The sequence below is a fragment of the Pan paniscus genome, chromosome 4 (genome assembly GCF_029289425.2).
Source record: "Pan paniscus chromosome 4, NHGRI_mPanPan1-v2.0_pri, whole genome shotgun sequence".
NCBI classification, from domain to species: domain Eukaryota; kingdom Metazoa; phylum Chordata; class Mammalia; order Primates; family Hominidae; genus Pan; species Pan paniscus.
The window spans coordinates 73,643,535-73,664,259 of NC_073253.2; the positions used below are offsets into that span (position 1 = coordinate 73,643,535).

Sequence of the window (20,725 nt, forward strand, 5' to 3'; positions counted from 1 at the left end):
ATAGGTATAGTGAGGTAAAGTGAGATTTTTTCTCTTGAAAAGGAGAATTTTGCTTGGGTGGGACAGTGGTGGTACCAGGATGAATGTGGATACAGGAAGACGTAGACCCCTAACTTCTGAGGGTAGGATTTAAATATTTTGTTAAATGTAATAACTTATAAGAAACATTTTAAAAAATGTCAGCCAGAGGCTGGGTGCAGCGGCTCACTCCTGTAATCCCAGCACTTTGGGAGGCTGAGGCAGAAGGATGGCTTGAGGCCAGGAGTTTGAGACCAGCCTGAGCAACATAGCGAGATCCTGTCTCTACAAAAAATAAAAATAAAAATTAGCCTGGGCGTGGTGGTGTGAGCCTATGGTCCTAGATACTCGGGAGGCTGAGGATCGCTTGAGCCCAGGAGTTCGAGGCTGCAGTGAGCCATAATCACAGAGTGAGACCCTGTATCTTAAAAAAAAAAAAAAAAAAAAAAAAAGCTGTGAACCTGCATATTTTTCATAGTTCCATTTGTGAGCACATGTGTGACTACCACATGTAGGGATCTAAGGCCTGCTTCTCCACCCTCTTTGTCATACTCTGGCTGAGAGGCACTTCCCTTAACCATAAGGGCCTTTCCACAGACCTCCCACAGGCGGATGACCTGCTTCTTATGTCTGCATTGTGGAGGTGGCCAAAACCCAGCGTGGGCTGCAGAAGGGAAGAAAATGGTCCCGGCAGAAGGGAGCACTTCCTAGCAGTGGATTGATTTTATGCGGCACTTCCCAGAACGTCTCACAGGGGGCAAATATTGATCTGCTCAGGGTGGCCAGGCTTGGTTCCCTCAGTTTGTGAGCAGCCTTTCTTTTCCCAAACTGGTCATGTAAATACCATATATGCCTTCACAAAAGTTAGGGTGTATGGTTCAAACATAGCGATTTGTAAATTTTTTTTTTTTTAGTCGTAAGATCTGTTAGAGAAACCGATTGAAATTAAGAATTTTACTCCCAGAAAAAGGCAAATGCACAAAACTTTCCCCACAACTTCAAGGGCGATGAACCTATTGAACTCTCATGTGGATGACCTAGGGGTCCATGGATCCAACTTAAGAGCCTTTCCTCTAGGTGGCTGCCACCTGCTGGTAGAGAGGGTCAGATTATAGGCTCCAGACACTACTTCAATCTGGAGATTTCATGATATTGCCTGCCAATTCTTTACTAAAAAGCATGATGAAAAGTAGTCATCCGTAAGCTGTTCTTAATGAATAGAGCACTAGCACAATGGCTGTTTCTGGAAATCCCTTGAGATCTTAGTTAGCTCTTTTCACAAATGGTGGTAATAATCACAGAGATAAATCTACCTAATTTGGAGGTCAGACAGGAAGTTACTTTTTCGGAAGGGCCCATGGTGGTATCACACTTTTCTAATCCCGACATGGAAATGATTCAATTCATCTGAGAAATTTGAATCTGACATGGACAAGGAAATATGGCCTGGTACAGCAAAGTGCTCTGCTCACCTCCTCCTGTTTCCAGCTCCAGTTCTTGGAGTTGAGCAGGAGAGCATGTCCTTACTTATTTTCTTGTGGCTGGCTCCCCCAGCTGGCTCTGCCAAGATTTTACCTTGCTGCACGGGATCCTTCCAGAGACTGCCCTGAGCTTATTGTAATATTTCCATGAATGGAAAATGTATTTTTCTTTGAGGAGAAGAATAACAACAACGTGCAAAGATGTTAATGTAAAACTAATTTTTTCTTTATTGAAAATACATCTACAAAGTAATGCTTCCCAGTCCACACTGAGTGCATGTGTATGCAGAGCCTGTGATGGCTTGGCGAGAGGATGGGCTCCCCACAGGACCTTTCCATAAGAAATGGTTAGTATATTAAAAAACACATATTGTGTAACAGAATTAAGTTGATATGATTAAGTCTTTGCTCTACTAGTGTCTTAAGAGGACAGCCACGTACTTTAACATTTGTAGTGTATTTCCAAAATAGAGCCTCGACATTAAATGGTTACTGCACCACGGCCTAATGTTAACTTTTATACACAGAATGCTTGGGGTCTATATAAAAATATCTCTAATTGTATATCAGAGGATCTATGTCTAGATTTTTCAGTTTGTTAGCATAATTAAGTCCATTCTTCACCATTTTCAGCCAGAAACTCAAACACAGCTGCTACTGCCTGACAGCTCCCACTCAGCGTCTTTGACTGGATATTCCTTAGGGGGTAAAAATTAATCTCTAAACCTGGGAGCTGCCTTGCCTGAAACTAATGCCCCTGCTGTTTTTTCTCATAACCTCATTGACAGTGTCTTCATACTGATTCATCTTCTACCATTTCTCTTATGGACACAAACAAAACAAAAACAAACCCCACTCCAGCTGAAAGTTTTGAATGATTTGATAAGTGGGATTCCAAAACAAATAAATATTTTGTTTCCCTCATTCTAAGGACTTTTGATTAAAGAAAAACACTTTCAAATAAGAAATACCCACTCAACTCATGGACTTCTATTAGAGAGCTCATTCATTTGACTTCTTTCAAATATATAAGTCGTCTTATGTTTTGGTAAGCAGACTTCACGGGGGAATGATTTTGGACTCGAGAAAAAGTGTTTCAGGTGAAAAAAAAAAGCCAGAAAAATGAACCTCTTCTTTTGTATTCTTCCTTAAAGAAGACCTGTACTCTTGGTGTTTTCAAATCCTTTGTTTGTAATGTTGCCTGTGCTCAACTCTTTCCTAGCTCTTTAGTGTTCCACAGTGTGACCACAAGCACCCTTGCTAGCTGCTAGTCTTCTCATCTGTTTTCGAAGTCTATCATCAGTTGAGGAGTGGCAGGAAACATTCTTCCCAGAGTAGGAAAGAAGGGAATACTTCCCCCATTGGGATGAACTGGGCAAAGAGTTTGATGAATAATCCCACTCCTGGAATGGCCTCCTGCCTGGCGACTTGCATAACCTGCACTTTGCTCACAGGACCTGGTGACCACCACACACAGCCATCCTGTCCTTAGTTAGAAATGTTCACTCCCATTGAAGTGTCTTTTCTGAAGGCCTCGTGCTCCATGGATGGTACAGGGTGTTCTGAGGGGAAACAGAGGGCAGGTGCTTTCATGACATCACAGGATGTCTGGGCTGGAAGAGACCATGAAGACTTCTAGGGAAGTCCCTCATTTTATAGATGAGGACACTGAGGCCTAGAGGTGAGATGGGACTTGCTCAAGGCCACATGGAAACTTTGCCCTCTGTCTGTCCTCACAGCTGTGCTAGATGTATATGTGCACCTAGCTACTAATGAAATAGGTATACCAGTCAGAAGAGAAAGGGATAAAATCTTACTGTCCAACTGATAACTGGTTGTAATTCAAGTTGTTAACATTTTGAAACTAAAACTGAATTGTATTCTGAAAGATTTTTAAATTTCAAAAGTTGATTTTAAAATGTTTTTAGCCTACTATTTGTCTCTTTAACTTATATAAAAAATCACATTTATAGGATTGTGTGCCACATAAACTTGTAAGATCTGATCAACACTATTTGTGATCTTGGTACCTTATTAGGTAAGACTAACATGAAATGATTTAAAAATTTCAATTGTGGGATGAAAATTGTACACTTTGGCCACCCAAAATCCTCCCTTGTGTTTTGGAGGACTACTTTCCAGTCTTATCAGAAGGGAGGAAAGGGAAGATAACGGGCTTGCTGGAGCGAATGAGCTGTAATGAGATGGAAAGATTTTATAATGGTTTTTAACACCTGGTGCTCAAGAAAGTGTTTCTTCATGTTAGTCTACATCTTGGTTTCACTGTCGATGGGTTTCTCAGTTTCATTGTCCTGTGCAATCAGTTGATATGGTTTCTTCATTTCATTCTCTTCAATCACTGAGTTACCCATTTCAACATCTCTGTTCTTCAGTTCATGTCGTGACAAGTGCTCCACAATCCCAGCTCCCAGGGAGTCTCCCAGTACGTTGGTGGTGGTCCGGAGGCGATCCCTGCAGGCAGGGTGGGGAGGAGGGAAAAACGAGGCTCCCGTGAGCATCACAAGTTTTCAACTTACATTAGGAACTGGCCAGCGAAGCACCTCTTAACATTCAGTTCGCCGTATCTACCAACTGCAAGATTACGTAATAGACACATAATATTCATAATAGTGGCTATTAAAGGTTATAAGGCCATATAGATGATGAATGTTCAGTTATTAGTTTGACTGAAGTGAGAGTCCCAACAGTGGGGAATGAGCCTTCTCTTTAAGCCATTCTCATAATAATACTAAGATGTCATTTGTCCCTCTCAGTCTCATTTTCTCATGAATGTATAGTGGAGTTTTGCAAAGACTACATGATGTGTGATGTCACAACTCACTGAAGCAGTTGTGAAACTGCAGAAACAGGAAACTCCAACTGTCTTGTATTAAGCCAGACATTAAGAAAACTTGCAAAACATAAAATAGTACCATTCTTTTCACTAAATATTGGGGTCAAGGCCGGGCACCGTGGCTCACACCTGTAATCTCAGCACTTTGGGAGGCCAAGGCAGGTGGATCACCTGAGGTCAGGAGTTCGAGACCAGCCTGGCCAACATGGTGAAACCCGTCTCTACTAAAAATACAAAAATTAGCCAGGCGTGGTGGCGGGCGCCTCTAATCCCAGCTACTCAGGAGGCTGAGGCAGGAGAATCACTTGAACCCAGGAGGCGGAGGTTGCAGTGAGCCAAGACTGTGCCATTGCACTCTAGCCTGGGCAACAGGAATGGAACTCCATCTCAAAACAAGTAAATAAATAAAATAAATTTTGGGGTCGAAATGGTTATTTTTTGCAAAAAAATGCTATTTATGTTAGCATATATAACCTTTTTGTTTAAAGATGATAATAAATTCATTCCATTAATTTATTTTATGAATTATTATCACCTTTAAATAAAACATGTAATAAATTAACAAGTGGAAATTTATAAGTGTGTCTAATATGATAAATATGAATAGATACAACCCATATAGATCAAATGCTGTTTCAGTTCTCAATAATTTTGAAGTGTAAAGATCAAAGACTGTGGAGAACTGTAGCTTTATATGAGAGTGCTCATGTTAACTGATGCTGACTGTGGGCCAGACAGTAGGCTGCATGCTTTCTAGGCATCATTGCACTGAATCTTGCAGTACCCCTAGGAGGTAGAGGACACGGGCACCCTCATTTTACAGAGGTAGAAACTAGGGTGGTTGGGTAATCTGCCCGGTCTCACACAAGGTCAGGACACAAACACAGGTCCAAGTAACTGGGGAGTGAATCCTCTCGCCCAATCTGGGGTTTCACGCACACTGTCAAGCTCTTTTCATGTTGCAGTTCTAGTGAACATATGTTGTGTTAACTCCAGCACGTACTCTGTTTTAGGCTTTGCTTTGGGCATCCTGGGGAAAGATTTTCAAAAGTGGAAGGAAATTTTTAAGAGAAAAGGCACAGAGAATGCCAGCTGGAAGAGCGAGGGAAGGGGGCGAAGGGATGGGCCTGTAGAGGTTAGAGTTTGAGAATGTGGAGGGCACATTTCTTGTAACTTTCCCTAGATCCGAAACCCAATTCCACTTAATGACACTAGCTCTCTTCCCAGTGTCGGCATAGCTCAGCCTCACCCTATTGGGCTAGGATGGGAAAATCATTCCCACTGGAATGGGAAGCACACAGAGGCAGGGCCTAAGCTGGCATGTGGGGCCTGCAGCTTTGTTCCAGCTGCTGTGGTGTCATGTTGTGCAACTCAGAAACAGCCTTGCTGATTTATGTTGCCTTTGCAGACAGCGGGTTTCCCAATTCCTGAATGGCTTTATGGAGTGAGATGTGTGGCAGCCAGATGTGCCCCTTAGGCTGACAGGGGAGTGAGTGCACATGGCATCTGGGGCTCGGTCTCCAGATAAGGACCAGGGGTCAGACAATAAGGACAATTTAACTATGGGCCGAGAGGCCCCTCTCCTCAGAGTTCTTTCTGTAGATGTGCCAGGCTGCCTGGTGCCCTAGAGTGACAGAGGGGGACCCTGTGACAGTGAGCTGGAATGCAGGCCAAGCATACTCACAGGAACCAGTCCACCGCGATGATGAGCGTGATGTCGTCAGTGGGCAGGCCGACAGATGTCAGCACAATGACCATAGTGACCAGGCCCGCCTGAGGAATTCCAGCTGCCCCAATACTGGCAGCTGTGGCTGTGATGCTGTTAACAGAAGTACCAGAACAGAAAACACTTTTACAAAGCTCCCCACGTAGAGCATATACGCTGCAAAATACGCACGGTGCCAATGCCTGACTTGCCATGTAACACAAGAGGACGCGCTTCAGAAAAAACGTAAATGAGATTTTTTTTTTTTTTGAAAGAGTATCTCACTCTGTTGCCCAGGCTGGAGTGCAGTGGTGCAAACTAGGCTCACTGAAACCTCTTCCTCCTGGGTTCAAGTGATTCTCGTGCCTTAGTCTCCTGAGTAGCTGGGAATACAGGTGCATGCCCCCACACTTGACTAATATTCGTGTTTTTAGTAGAGCAGGATTTCACCATGTTAGCCAGGTTAGTCTCGAACTCTTGACCTCAAGTGATCCACCCACCTTGGCCTCCCAAAGTGCTGGGATTACCGGCATGAGCCATCATGCCCGGCCCGTAAATGAGATTAAAAAAAAAAAAATTGAACTAATCATCATGCTAACTAATATTTATCATGTGCTTACTATGTGTCTTCTGATATACTAAGCATGGTTTATCTCATTTGGTCCTTGTACAGTGACCCTTGTGAAGTTGGACCTATTATTCTAGTCGTTTTTAAATAAACTGGCAGCCATACACTTTTTAACATCCCTGAAAGTATTTTGTAAGGCAAAGTCTAAAATGCTGTAGAGTTACAATAATAATTTGTTTCTAATAATTCCCCTATCCAAGTGGAGGGTTGTAAAGTTACTGAACATTCATGATTAATGTTGTTAAAAGAATCAAATTTGGTTTCTTAGTTTGGTTTGCTTAGTTAATTCAAAAGCAAAATGATTTATGAACAAAGTTTTATAGTATTAGAAATACTTTTTATGAAGGCAATGTAGACCTGGCTTGCAAAGCAAATGTTTTATAAACAGTAAAGTATTATCTGGTTATAAGTGGTATTAATAAAGTATTAAGTCTGTCACAGAAAGTATTCATGGTCCCCATACTGCTCCCCTTCTAAGATACTGGGACTTTTAGCTGGTATATGGCTCCCCAGAATGAAGACTACACTTCCCAACCTCCCTTGAAGCTTAGATTAAGTTCTGGCCAGTCAGACATGCATGGAGGTGACTGAGCAACTTGCAGGGTATACCATTTCCCCACTTCCCACTGGCTAAAATCTGGGGGTGGTGAGTCATCCCGGACCACCTGGATAATGATAATACCCTAGAGACTTAGTCTCTTATACCACAGAACACCTATCAATCAGCCTTGAAGGCTTTGTGGAGCAGAGCTGTGCTGCATGAAAGAGAAATATATTTCTATCTTGCTTGTCACTGTTACTGTTATTTTTAACTCTGTCACCTTTTTTTTTAATAACCCAGAGCCTTTCAATCAATATGCCAAAGTATAGGTTACAGGTGAGCTGAGATAATGATCTCCTAAGTCCCATTGTAACTACTTTGGGCCTGAGGTTCCCAGAACCCCCAGGTCAGTCATTGACCTCTGGCCCTGATCAGCCTTTTCCTTTTTACTCCAATGCATCCTACTACAACTATTATCATTTTCTACTAACACAAAACATATACACAGAGTCTAACAACTTATTTCTAAATAAACATAACAACAAATGTGTGGTGACTGATTAGATGAAAAGAAACTAAGACACCAAATGTAGGCCATAAATGTGGATTTGAACTTGGTCTGGAAGTAAAAGCTGTAAAAGACATGTTTTGGGGAACAACTGTGGAAATTTGAATATAGATTGGATATTCTGGAAGTATGTTTAAGATTCTTACTATTGTGGTTATGTAGAAAAATATCCTTATTCTTAGGAGATGCATGCTGAATTATGTACAGGTGAAATGTCATAATGGCAGAGAAAGACAGAGAAAGAAGAAGCAAAAATGGCAAAACGTTTGCAATTTTTCCATCTGGTAGAGGATGGTTGCTATAATATTGTTTCAACTTCCCTATATGTAGGGCATTTCACAACAAAATGTTGAGTGATAAAAATCCCCCCAAATCTGACTTATTTTGCTCTCCAAAATGTACTTTTAATAACAATTAAAAAAAAACCCCACAACAATGAAGAGCAGAGGCTGATCTGGATAGTGAGGCTTAAAGTGTCCCGTTGCCATTAGACTCATGGGTCCCTTGTGCAAAATAACTTTTAATAAGCAAAAAGGAGGGATTATATTTGCATATGCACATGTGTATGCCTGGCGTATCTCTGGAAGGATGCAGAAGAAACTTGCAGGTAACACTGGTTGCCTCTGCAGAAGGAAACTAAGAGATGGGGGGAAGGTATGGAAAGGAAAATAACTTTTCGCTGAACACCTCAAATATAATAGTTAAAAAAAATTCTCCACAAAAATCAGATTCTTGAACTACTTGTCAGTGTGGTCTGTCATCTATCTTACACTGTCTAAAAATTCACCCAAGAGAAAAAGTTCATCTAACTTTTTATTTTCTAGTAGTATCTATACAAGCTAACATATTCTAATGCTTTTAAAAATTGAAGTATAATCTAACACTTTTAAAAAGGAGAAATATCCATACTACGTATTTTACAGACATTAAAAATAATGATGAAGTAGACATATTTATTGGTCTATTAATAAGCAAACCAATCAAAGGCAAACATGTATGTATAGTATAATTTCACTAACTACAAAAAAGAAGTGTGTGCATGTCTATGCATAGGAAAAGTCTTTCCAAACCAAACATGAACAATGGTCACTTACAGAAGGATGTGGAGCGATGTGATGGCAGGCAAGTTTCCCTTTTTACTTTATACATATTTATATTTTTTGAACCTTGTTATTAATGAGTGTATACATCTATAATCTAAAAAAACCAATTAAAATACCTAAATATAGGATGATTACCCCAAATCCCCACCTCTTGATTATGTGGGATCCCCTTCCCAACCCTGGTCATCCTCTTGTCTTTTAAAGGCATTCTTTTTTTTTTTTTTTTGAGATGGAGTCTTGCTGTGTCCCCCAGGCTGGAGTGCAGTGGCATTATCTCAGCTCCCTGAAATCTCTGCCTCCGGGTTCAAGCAATTCTCCTGCTTCAGCCTCCCAAGTAGCTGGGACCACAGGCCCGTGCCACCAGGCCTGGCTAATTTTTGTATTTTTAGTGGAGACAGGGTTTCACTATGTTGCCAGGCTAGTCTTGAACTCCTGGCCTCAGGAGATCCACCCGCCTTGGCCTCCCAAAGTGTTACGATTACAGGCGTGAGCCACCACGCCCAGCCTTAAAGGCATTCTTAAGAAAGGGTGTATAGAACTCTTTCCTTGTACCTGATTGTAATAATTTGTCCGAAGTTCAGTTCAAAGTTGTTTACTTGAGCAATGAAAATGGCAGCCAAAGCCTCATAGAGGGCAGTCCCATCCATGTTAATGGTGGCTCCTACGGGGAGCACGAATCTGGTGACGCGCTTGTCCACGCCATTGTTCTCTTCCAGGCACTTGAAGGTGATGGGTAGGGTGGCAGAACTGAGAACAGTGAAATAGGGCACATCAGCTGAGTGTCCTGGTAGTTCTGACTGTCTGTGCGTTTGGTCTTTGGGACAGACAGTTCCTTCCTCTCCCATGTTCTAACTTAAAGGGAACTAAGTCAGCAATTGTATAAATAGGGGAGCGGGTTAAGAACAGTGTGGTCCCCTCACGGGGTCATTTGGCAGCTCTCCTGCTTCTGGGTTCCTCTGTGAGGCATCACTTGTGATCATGCCCTCATCACGACAGCCTGTGCCAAGTCACTCTGCCTCTTCTCCCTCAGGCGAATGTCAACTAAAGAGAGATGAAGTGGGCGGGAAAGGATAGTTGATTTCCAATTTGTCCCCACAAAAGATATGTAGCCAGGCATTCCCTGAATCCCAAACAAGTGTGATTGACATCAGAAGTGAGAAAGCTAACTCATCATTCTTGGAAGTTTAAAACTCAGAATAAAATGGCTTCTCCTACACCCTACTTGAGGGGCCCTGGTTCAAGGTAACATTTCAGACTCATTTTCCACACATACATACATACCTTGAAGAGGTCCCCAGAGCGGTGATGAGTGCTTGCAGCAACCCTCCAATAAAAACCCAAGGGTTTTTCCGTGTTACCAAGAAGTAGAGGAGTGGCAGGACGATGACTGCGTGAATGAGTAAGCCAACAATGACAGTCACGGTGTACATGGCAAGCTGCCCCCCAATCACACCCATGTCTTCCATCTCCACAATCTTCCCAGCAATCAGGAAGAGAATACCCACGGGGGCATACCTGGGGAGAAGCAACACCAGCACGGTTGGAGTCTGGTTTCCACCAAGCTAGTCCACAGAAATTTCCAAGTGATAAGAAAAAGGGAAAAGAGAGTTGACTGCCAAACTTTCCTGCCCAGGATACCATTAGGACTTACAGAAACTGTGGACTTCTTTTTTTTCTTTTGTAAATATAAATTTCCCCTGATTCTTGCAGAATCGGGCTTTCCCCTCACTGAGAATTGCTCTAGGACACAATGTTTTTCTCTTAAACCTGGGGGAAAAGGCAGATACAGAGCTTTTGATACCCACCTCTGTCTTCCTAGCCAGCCCTCCTTTCACTACACGGGGGTCACTTTTCTGGTCCTCAGATGCCACTCACTCCCTCTGCCTCCTGCTCCCTTGCTAAGTGTCCTGAACAGCCAGAATCCACTGTACCAATATCCAGACTTTTGGAAGCATTTTCCACATCAGAGCCTAATTCCCAAGTTAAAGCAAGAGGCACACGATGCTACACCAGTGTCTCAGGTTTGCAGTCAGTTCTCTTATTCAAGGGCCACTTTTATTATTGCCTTTCCATATCTTCATACCACTTACAAGATTACTTAGTATTATTCTTCAGATCACCTTTTTTACTTAAGTAAATTTACTTTAAGAGAAAATTCTATGTTATAGTACAAATGGAAATCTAGTACCACTTGCCATAAATAGAAGATGTCCATAAAATAAATTCATTATTAAACTTAATAATGTGCATGTATGTACTACTGCAATCAGGTTATAGGTGTTCTAATGAAGTCATTATTCCCCACAGGCTGCTACTGCCATTTATGAGCTTTCCTCCTGCAGACAATAAACTGAGACTCAAAATGATTTCTACATGTTGAAATAACCTAGAGTTTGCTTAAAGTCCTCACTGCCTGGATTTCCCTTCTGTTTGTTTCATATGTGCAGCCAACTACAACCAAACTCACATTCCAAACACAGAGAAGCCAATCACACTTAAGAAGAAGGGTCTCCTGGGAACTATGGAGGACTTGTTTCAAATCGAAAAATACAATGCTTCTTTCAAAAGTCCTTTAAGAACCCAGGCCAGGAAATCATAGGAATACCTGTTTTCAGAAGTATAATAACTCAGCGTTGAATGTGCAGGCGAATGTACAGCTAGACAAGCTGCATGTGAGGTTCATTCAGTGGCCTTGAATGGGCTTCTTTCATAAAAGAGGTGAAAGGTGGAGGCATTTAATAATATGAAGATAAATGTCCACTTTCATTCCTGCCAGGGTTTCAAAGGAGCCTTCCAAGTGGGGGCTCCTGTGGAGACCACATTCTGATCTGTCTTTGTGCCCAAGTTCATATCCATCTTGTACAAATTCCTGAAAAATGGATTTCTCTGGGCTTTGTTGGCATTAAAGACAAGGGCATTTTTAATCATGTTGGTGACTGAGTGCTTTTCTTAGCAATGGATGCTTTCCTGCCTCAGGTGCCACAGAGGAGACTGGATTAAAAATAAAGAATGAAAGAGAGGCAACCTCCACACAAAGCCTAAGTCAATCAAAGCGTTCTCTCCCCGTTGGGTAAAGTTTACTTTCCAAGGTCAATGTTCCTCTTGGATTTATAGTCTCTTCCTTTGTCTCCTGCTGTCAACTTTATTAAAGCAAATTTTGTTATAAATTGTGGCTTGGCGTTTTGTAATACTTCCTGTGAATCCTTTAGACATTGCAGCAGAACTGCCATTTACATTTCTTTCTTAGGGCTGAAACAGATGAGGAGCCCTCAGTTTTCCTGATGGCCTAGGGGGCCTCTCCGTTTGCTTTTCCCTTTACTGGAAACACCCTTCTTCTGGTACTTTGGTATGACTGCTTCCTCTGTTCATTCAGGTCTTAACAAAGTACGTCACCTCCTCAGAGGCCTTTCTGCACCATCCAAGGCAAACTTTGTGCCTTCTCCTAGTTACCTGCAATTTCATTTTATTTTTCCACAGCACCTGTGACTAAAGCATATGGTTGATTGATTTGTTTGTTTATTGTCTGTCTCCCTTAAAAGAATGTAAGATCTGGAATATCCTTGTATGTTTTCTTTATTGCTATATCCACAGTGCCTGGCACTATATGCTTAGCATATAGTAGACACTCAATAATTATGTCTTCAATGAAAAACTAGATAAAAAATGGAGAAATGAGGAATGAGATTCCATCAGCACTGGGGTAAAAGGAGGTGACGGCTTTTGAAAACAAGGAAGCAAACTTATTAGAAGAGGCTTGCAGATAGGTTCAAGGCCTCTAGAGGCCCAGAGATTCATTGATTTTCCTGGGCTTACCAGAGTGAGATAACTGCAATTGGCCATCCTGCCTCGTGGCACCTTCCTCAGTACAGAACACATGTTGATGGCAATAACCATCTCATATATAACATATACAGAAAATGGAAATACATACCACATTATTACTGCTACCAGTCTCATGATGGCTTCGTTAAGAGAATCAAAGAACTCTCTCAGGGCCTGCCCCTGTTCCTTCATGTTTCCAATCACAAAACCGAAGCACATAGAGAAGACAACTAGACCCAGGGCATTGACTCCATTCACAGATCCTGGAACTGGGACCAGCTCCTCTGTGATTCGGGTGAGAGTCTCCATGGCCTCAGACACATTGTTTATCACAGCACCCACAAGCGTTTCGTTGGCCTGGATGGGCACTTTAAAGCTTCTCTTCTCATAGTTGGTTTTAAACTTAAAAATAAAAAGCACAATGAGGATTAAAGGTGATTTTTATTTTTTTCTTTATATTTTCCTATTGTCAAATTTTCTAAAATGATATCTGTTACTTTGTATTCAGAGATGAGGGTTATAGAAAGTCTCTCTCTCTCTTTAATCTGTGGCAAACCCCTACTAGTTTCTCAACATAGACAGACAGAAACACATACTGAAATACATACAAATCATGACACACACACACACACATACACACACTCAAATACATAACAAATGATAACAGGAAAGAGATATCCAGCTAAAGATGCTGGACTAAACACATGCATGTGCTTTTGCTTTCTTCTGAAACCCTAATAAAATGACTATAATGGGATTTTTTAAAAACCATAAACCCAAATATTCACAATAGTCCTTTTCCTTTCTGTGGGGATCATGCTATGGTATAATAGATAAATCACCTGGTATCCTTTCTCTCATATTCTACAGCTGTGAAACAAGAACAATTGTGCTGGTTCTACCTCACAGTGTTGTGATAATCAACTTAAACAGAATATAGGAGAACATCTTGCAAATTTTAAAGTATTGTACTAATTTCTGCTAATGGTGCTCAATGACAAAGCCCTTCAAGGATTAGACCTGTTTAGAGATTTCAGTGGGTATTACAAATTAAAAATCCCTAAACAAGCTGTTTCCAAGCCATTCTTGATGTTATTAGTTCTTAAGAATAGGTGCCTGATTAATAGTTGGTGATGACAACTCATCTTCTCCAAGTCTATAGTGGGGTTTCTCTTCTAACTCAAGAGATGGTCTTTTTCCCATCATCTATTCAGTTTCTGCATAGATGCCCCAGTCAGGAGATGCTGGCCACATGAAACAAGTAAGCTCATCCCTCTGTGATTTTAATGAGAATAGAATTCCTGATCTTGATGGCGATTGTAGGGAAAGCACCAGTGAGAGTAATAATGGTGAGTGATGGTGAGTGAATCTAGAGTCTAGGGGAAGAAAGTGCTGCTGTATATGAAGTGCTTGGTCATTTCTTTACCAAGGGTTAATGGAAAACTTTCTTATCCACTGGGAAACAACTACTCCCAAACAAAGCCATGGCCAGCTGTCAATACTATGGACACATTCATGAACAGTTAGTAGCACTGGTAATTTCAAGCAACAAAAAAATTGGCCCCATTCATCTATTCCAACCAACTCTCAAATTTCTTTACTCCATTGGGTCCTTATGCATTTTATGGATTGTCCAGGGTAGATTTTCAATCCAGATCAGGCTTTCTTATGCCTCTAACTCATTCCCCTTAGATCTGTTTGCAGCATGCACAGAAACTGCAACCTTGTTTGCATCCTGGTCTAAGCCAATTAGACCTGGGGAGAAACATTTTCTTTCCCTTCAAAATCCTGTAAATGCAAATCCAAATCAAACACAATCAATCTGTACAAGTCAGCACTTTTTCCATCTGAAGGATCTGGAAATCAGCATTTTTGATATCACACAGGGCCAGCTGACTTACTGGAATCGTCAGCCCCATGGTGCTAGAGTTGGCTGGTTGGATTGAAAGGCGCTTATTATTTATAGTTATAGTTGTTTTTGAACAAAGAAAGTTAGATTTTGGCCTCAGGCTTATTTTTTTTTAAAAGAAAGAATTTGGTTTGAATGTTTCAATGTGTGCATGCATTACATATTAAAAATAGTCTTAAAAATTATTACAAGGGGAAAAAAACAAAGGGAGACTTATATGTGTAAAATCCAGTCTTCTACTAGGTTGGGGTTTTGTTTGGTTTGTTTTACAGATCCTAAGCAGAAGCGTTAGGGAATTACAACAGGAGTGAATTGACACCATCTGGAGAAATGTTTGGGAAATATTATTTAACCCAGAGTGTCTGTTTCCCTTTTAATATTTTAGGGAACAAAGCTCTTATATTCAAGTGAGGTTAAAGTGAGCTTTATTGATTTTATCTTCTAATGGTAAAAGGTATTTGTATCTGCAACACAGAGCCAAGAGTTGCTTGTATATGAGCTAAAAGGAGCTGGACCTCAGTATAGCCTCCAGGTTGGTGTCTCATCGCCCTGAATATTCCTTTCTTGGAAGCAGAATGGAGTAGCAGAAAGCAGATAGAATTTGGAGTCAACACAATGAATTTGAATTCTGAGTCTTCCCACTTACTACTTGTGAGAATTTGTGCGTGATACATAATTGCTTTGAGTCTTATAGATGAGCTGCCCCATCAGTGAAATGAAGACAATGATATTTATAGTATTTATGTGAGGACTAAAAATAATGTGAGTGCTTGGCATATAGTGGGATTTCCATGAATGACGATGCCATTCCTTTCTGCTTTGGCTGTCCTTTAGAGTCCATTAGGTACTTGGTAGACTTGAAAAAAAAAACAGTCCATTGATATTTAAATCAAACCCAGAAATCTAAATAATCTCTCTAATCTTCTTTAAGGCAAGTTATAAATATATTTTATATTGGTGTTTGTTTGGTTGGTGGGCTTTTGCCAGTGGGGAGTTGGGTGATAGGAAGGGGGGGTCTTGTGATTAGCCTTCTTAACAATAGCAGACTCAATGAGATATTTGTATGCAAGACACACTGTGTCTGACAACTACTAAGCTTTCAATACAAGGTAAGAACCATCCTTTCCCCCCAAAATTCCTAGAAAACGCTAGTGTTTTTAATCTGGTTGACAAGAAAAGTGTTTCTTATAGCAGAGAAATGAGCAGGGAAAAGAGGGTCCCACTTGATTTGGTATAGAAAAGAGGAATTTAAAAGGCAAGTTAATGTCTGTAGAGTGTTTACCTGTTTAAAGCAGGCTTCTACCAGATTTGGAGGGAACATGTTCCTGCAAAGAAAGTAATAGTCACTTGCAAAATTTTCCAAGTAATAAGTTTGCTCCTTAAATTCTGTTTCATTGTGTGTAAGGTAAAGATTGCATTGAACCAAGCAACAAATGGAAAAACAAAAATGTTAGTGGATTTTACAGCTTGAAAAGGAATATATGGTGCTCCCTAAGTGTGGCCCATGTAGTTCATATTTTCAGGGTAGTCAAAACTTGACTCATTTATCCTCTTGTCAGCCAATGGGGTTCTTCATTCAGCCATTATATTATTAAAAACCCTGCTACTAGGAATAATCAAAGTAAGACTGGAAATGACTTTTATCATTAGCTTTCTGGCTAACTAGGGTATTGTTTAGCAGTGGTCATTTTGGTTATTGTGCCATGTGTCTAGGAGCCAAATGTTCTGAATCAAAAGCCATGGTCAGCCCATGGAATTTTGTTCTCCAGAAAAGCCTCCCAAAGGCGTTCTGGGGAATGGGGTTTTGGCACTGAATTGCTAAAGCTTCTGTAACTCTTTGGTAGCCAATGGAGAGATGACCTGCAAAATTTGAACTTGAAGCCCATGTGGCAGGACTTGTTACTTCTTCAGAGACTTTGTCAAAGCACTGTTTGTGTTTGTAGGGGGTAGAGTGAGGGACAACACTCTGGCTGGGAAGTCTGTCATCAGCTGTGTGACACTGGCCAAGTCATGGCACCCATTTATGTCTCATTTGACTCATCTCTTAAAGAGGAGATTGGATTAAACTATCATTAGAGCTCCAAGATGAAAGACTATGGGAGAAGGAGAAATGATCCAGCAGTTATCACAGGCTCAAGAATCCAGCAGTTGCACGTTATCAAAGTTATATTTTAGTATTATAAATGCTTGTCCCTTTCTTCCTACTAGACCATCCTGTTTTCCTTCCTATCTACGCTCTATGAGGTTGTTGCTATCAACCTTGATAGAAATATGCATTCAGGAGATTCCAGGATAAATGTTCAAACCAAGTGATTGGTTGTGGGCAGGATACATTTTTCACTGGAGCAAGGCAGGGCAGAAACACAGTCTTCTGATGGATCAACCAGACTGGGGATGACAAGATTCCAATTCTTCAAACAAGGAATAAAAATTACAGGGAAAGAAAATGTAATATAATAAAATACTTCTAATCTAAACTATCTGAGGGTAAAGTTCATGCAGAAATGGTGAAAAGCCTTAATTAGTTGTATGAACTAAATAAAAACATAGCTACTGAATGTCAGCTTGGTATGAAATAATGTTATAAGGTGGCTTGATACCTGCAGATCATTGTGATTAACTCCCTGAAAAAGGACTTTCAAGAAGAGGCCCCTTGGGTAGTGTTTATATACATAGAGATGGTGCAAAGTCACCCATGGTGGGAATTGAGAGGTGCTGCTGAAGGTACCCTCTGCTCCCCAAATCTCTCTTGGCTTTACCTGCCACAGCCCCATTCCTTGAGATGGCATAGAGGAATTTCCTTCAGATGATCAATGGGGAATGGGCCCTTTAGACAGGTATCTATAATTGGCAACCCAATCACTCTGCAGGTAAGTTAGCTGAAAAGCTGGGAGGAAAGAGCTAGTCTTTGGGAAGACAGGCTGGGAGGGACTAAACAGTGGGGGAATGCTGAGCAGATGGGGCATCTAGAGCCTATGCTGAGATATCTTTCCTTTGTCTTTCTAGATTCACTCTCCATTCTGTCTATGCCCTGGGATCCTGGCCTCTATGGACCACAACACATGGGTTCTCTTGCCCTCTGGCTTCCTACTCCTATTAGGTTTGTCTAGTGACATGCACTGACAGATCACAGGGCAGCGGGAGTCTATATTCTCCCAGAGCTCTCTTTGACAGATTTTGTGGCAGCTCCTTTCCTCCATTTAGGACTCCTGAGGCCCTTCCCTCCCGAGGCTATAGCTCTTTCTGGGTTCCAGTAACACCTCCTTTCCTTTGCTCCTTCATAGCTAAGGGTGTTAACAAAATAGTTTCTTACAGTTAGGGCTTTGAGGCCTTACCATCGTTTGTAGGTTCCTTTAAGGCTGCCCGCACCTTGGCAAACCTTCTTCAAGGTTCCTTTAGAGTATGTGGTATGCTTCCTGCCAGGACCTGACTGAGCAAGGGCAGGTGTGTAGGGGAGAGGAAGCAGGAAGGTGCTGGGATTGGATTTTGGCTTACTTCACAGTTCTACATAAGGTTGACTCTATTACCAAGTCTGCTTCAAGTAGTAGATAAAACTCATTTGTAATCAATGTATGGTTTGTATGTAAAACAATGCTAAAGAAGCCATCCTTTATTCTTTTATTACAGACCTGCCAAATTCTTTCTCCATAAACATTATGAAAGGAAAACCTTGGGACAGGTTTGACAAGATGATCTCTAAAGTCCCTCTGGAACCAAATTGTGTATAATGCGTTGTGCATAGTGGGCAATGATACTGATCACAAGTTCAAAATCAGAAGGGTCCAAAGAATAGGGCATACTTGAATAAAAATTAGCCTTAAAGAACAGCACTTAAGAAAAATAGGTTAAGAATTATTAAAATTCCAAGGTGAGCTGCATAGTTGAGAGAGGTCAGTGACCAGATTCTGAATCCGAAAAGCAAGGCTCTCAAAATCCATATCCTCTCCTTGCTCTTTTCGCCTCTCTCATACAAGATCAGAAAATGGATCCTTTCTTCAATTTCTATAAGAAAGAAGTAAAGATATATGACCTTCATTTCAAGCCTGGCAAGGCTGGTTCAGTCACACACCCCTTCCAGGGTTTGATTAGCTTCCCAGTAAGAGGGTCTGGATGGCGAAAATACACCCCAAAGGACAGGCTTGCAAGGACATACCTGATCAAGTCCAGGAAGGCATCTGCAGCTGTCACTTGTACAATTTTGCCTTCTCTGTGCATGTTTTCCTTTGTGCCCTTCCCAGGATGGATGATGATGACAATGATTATGCCAATCACCACAGCAATGATGGTGGTAGTCATATAATAGACTACAGCTCGCATTCCCATCTTCCCTGATGCCTTACTATCTAGCGCCGCCATTCCTGGTGGAGGCAAACAGAAGATTTTCAGGAAGTCAGTCCAGGGAATTCTCCAGTGGAAAACAATGGGAACAGCATTTCCTTTATACTCCCCTACCCTCATCCCACCCAGCCATGGGATTTCGTACATGTTGTGAGAACCTGGCCCCAAATCTCACAAGGTGAAGGGAAAAGGCCGAGGCTAGAATGGTGAGGCATCAGCAGTGTCAGTGAACATGCAGTCACTCATTTTCTGCCCCAAGAGTTGATTTCACATGGCCAAATCAATACTGTTCTCTAATGGTCCAAAAGTGCAATCAGATTGTTTCCTAGGTTACTGCTAGTTGGGGAAGCTATGAGTGTGAGTAGTGCGTGTGTGAGTGTGCCTGTGTGCATGTGTGTGTAAATAAATACTTAAAACATTTTTCTAGCAGGATAATCTAAGTTTACCTCAAGTTCAAGCACTCTGGTGATTCACACACAGATTAACTGCCATTAAATTCTTTCAAAAGAATTATTTTATATATGTATTTGGGATTCTTTTTTGATGTTTTAATGTACAATTTAAGCTATTATTCTGATCACCTGCTGATCTATCCTCAATTTGCATTTAAAGTAGACATTGGCTTATAAGGTTCTCAAATAGTTTCTCTGCTATTATTTCATCTCATCCAATCAAAGAATTTTTAAAAATGATCATGGCACAGTTCTCATTCTTGTACCCTGTCTTCCTCTACTTTGTCCCACAGGTCTGAGATGCCTCATCTCATGCTAAATATCCCTCTTTCCCTCATTTTCAGAACATCTTCAAAGTCTGCCTCAGGCAAGGTGTCATCCTAGAGAAAAAAGGAGGCATGACTTTTAAGGTTTTCCTAAAGGCTGTAGCTAATGGAACACAGTTCAATGCTTTTTGGGCTGAAAAACTATTGGAAAAGACAAAAAACTCTCAAAAGATTAAATTATCTATATTAATATGAGCTCTTCTGTTTTATTAGCTGTATCTTCACTTTTCTTCATTCTTTATCCTCCCCAATCCCACTAAAATCCAATTATAGTGTAATCCAATTATAGTTAATTGAGTTTTTTTTTTACAATTTAAAATGGTGTTTCCACAAATGTATTAAAAGGTTATACTGTATTTCAATGACAAGTATCAGATTCTAATGGTGGTTTAATATTCAGGTAGTGGCCCTGTTCACATGAACATATTTAGAGTTTATGTGAACTCTAAATATTTGCATATTTAGAAGGTAAAGTACTGATTCAAATGGTGTCTACGATTGCCAGATAACTGGTTGGGTTTGCTCAAAAATCTTAATACAAAGGTAATTAGCTTAAGTGGAAATTGAAGCCATGACCTTCAATTTATAATTTCATTTGTATTTGAATCGTATCACTTATAATTTTCATTATAAGCCCTTAGTATTTCATATGTTCTTATTTTTAACAACCTATAATGCAGATTATAAAGCAGTTAAGTAACAGTCTAAAGGATTTAACACCAAGTGGAATGGAGTGGGAACTTGAACTCGGGTCTTATGTAACTAGGTTCAGTGTACTTTCTGCCTCTGAGAAAACCAACTGCAGCTCCCACAGATAAGGAGGCCAGCTTTGGCTTTGATGCCATGCACTTAGCCTCTTTTATCCTTGGCCACTTTCTCGAAACCCGGGGCTAAGTATTCATTTGTTAGGATGGCACCACTTCAACACTTCAACTATGTTAAAAATGGGCTAATCTGTTCCCAACCGAAGTATCCCATCC

General features: G+C 40.9%; 1 protein-coding gene across 2 annotated transcripts in view; it reads right to left on the reverse strand.

The window, feature by feature from the left end:
* Positions 1-1,703: 1,703 nt before the first annotated feature.
* Positions 1,704-20,725, reverse strand: part of SLC1A3 (solute carrier family 1 member 3) — an 81,963-nt gene continuing 62,941 nt past the window's right edge. For both annotated transcript variants that reach the window (XM_003806650.5, XM_008956031.5), the window contains 7 exons: positions 18,783-18,987; positions 15,912-15,954; positions 12,830-13,122; positions 10,180-10,413; positions 9,451-9,645; positions 6,038-6,172; positions 1,704-3,971 (listed from right to left, as the gene is read on the reverse strand). In XM_003806650.5, coding sequence (XP_003806698.1) covers positions 3,767-3,971; positions 6,038-6,172; positions 9,451-9,645; positions 10,180-10,413; positions 12,830-13,122; positions 15,912-15,954; positions 18,783-18,987 — 1,310 coding nt within the window. In that variant the 3' untranslated portion in view covers positions 1,704-3,766. The remainder of the gene's footprint in view (positions 3,972-6,037; positions 6,173-9,450; positions 9,646-10,179; positions 10,414-12,829; positions 13,123-15,911; positions 15,955-18,782; positions 18,988-20,725) is intronic.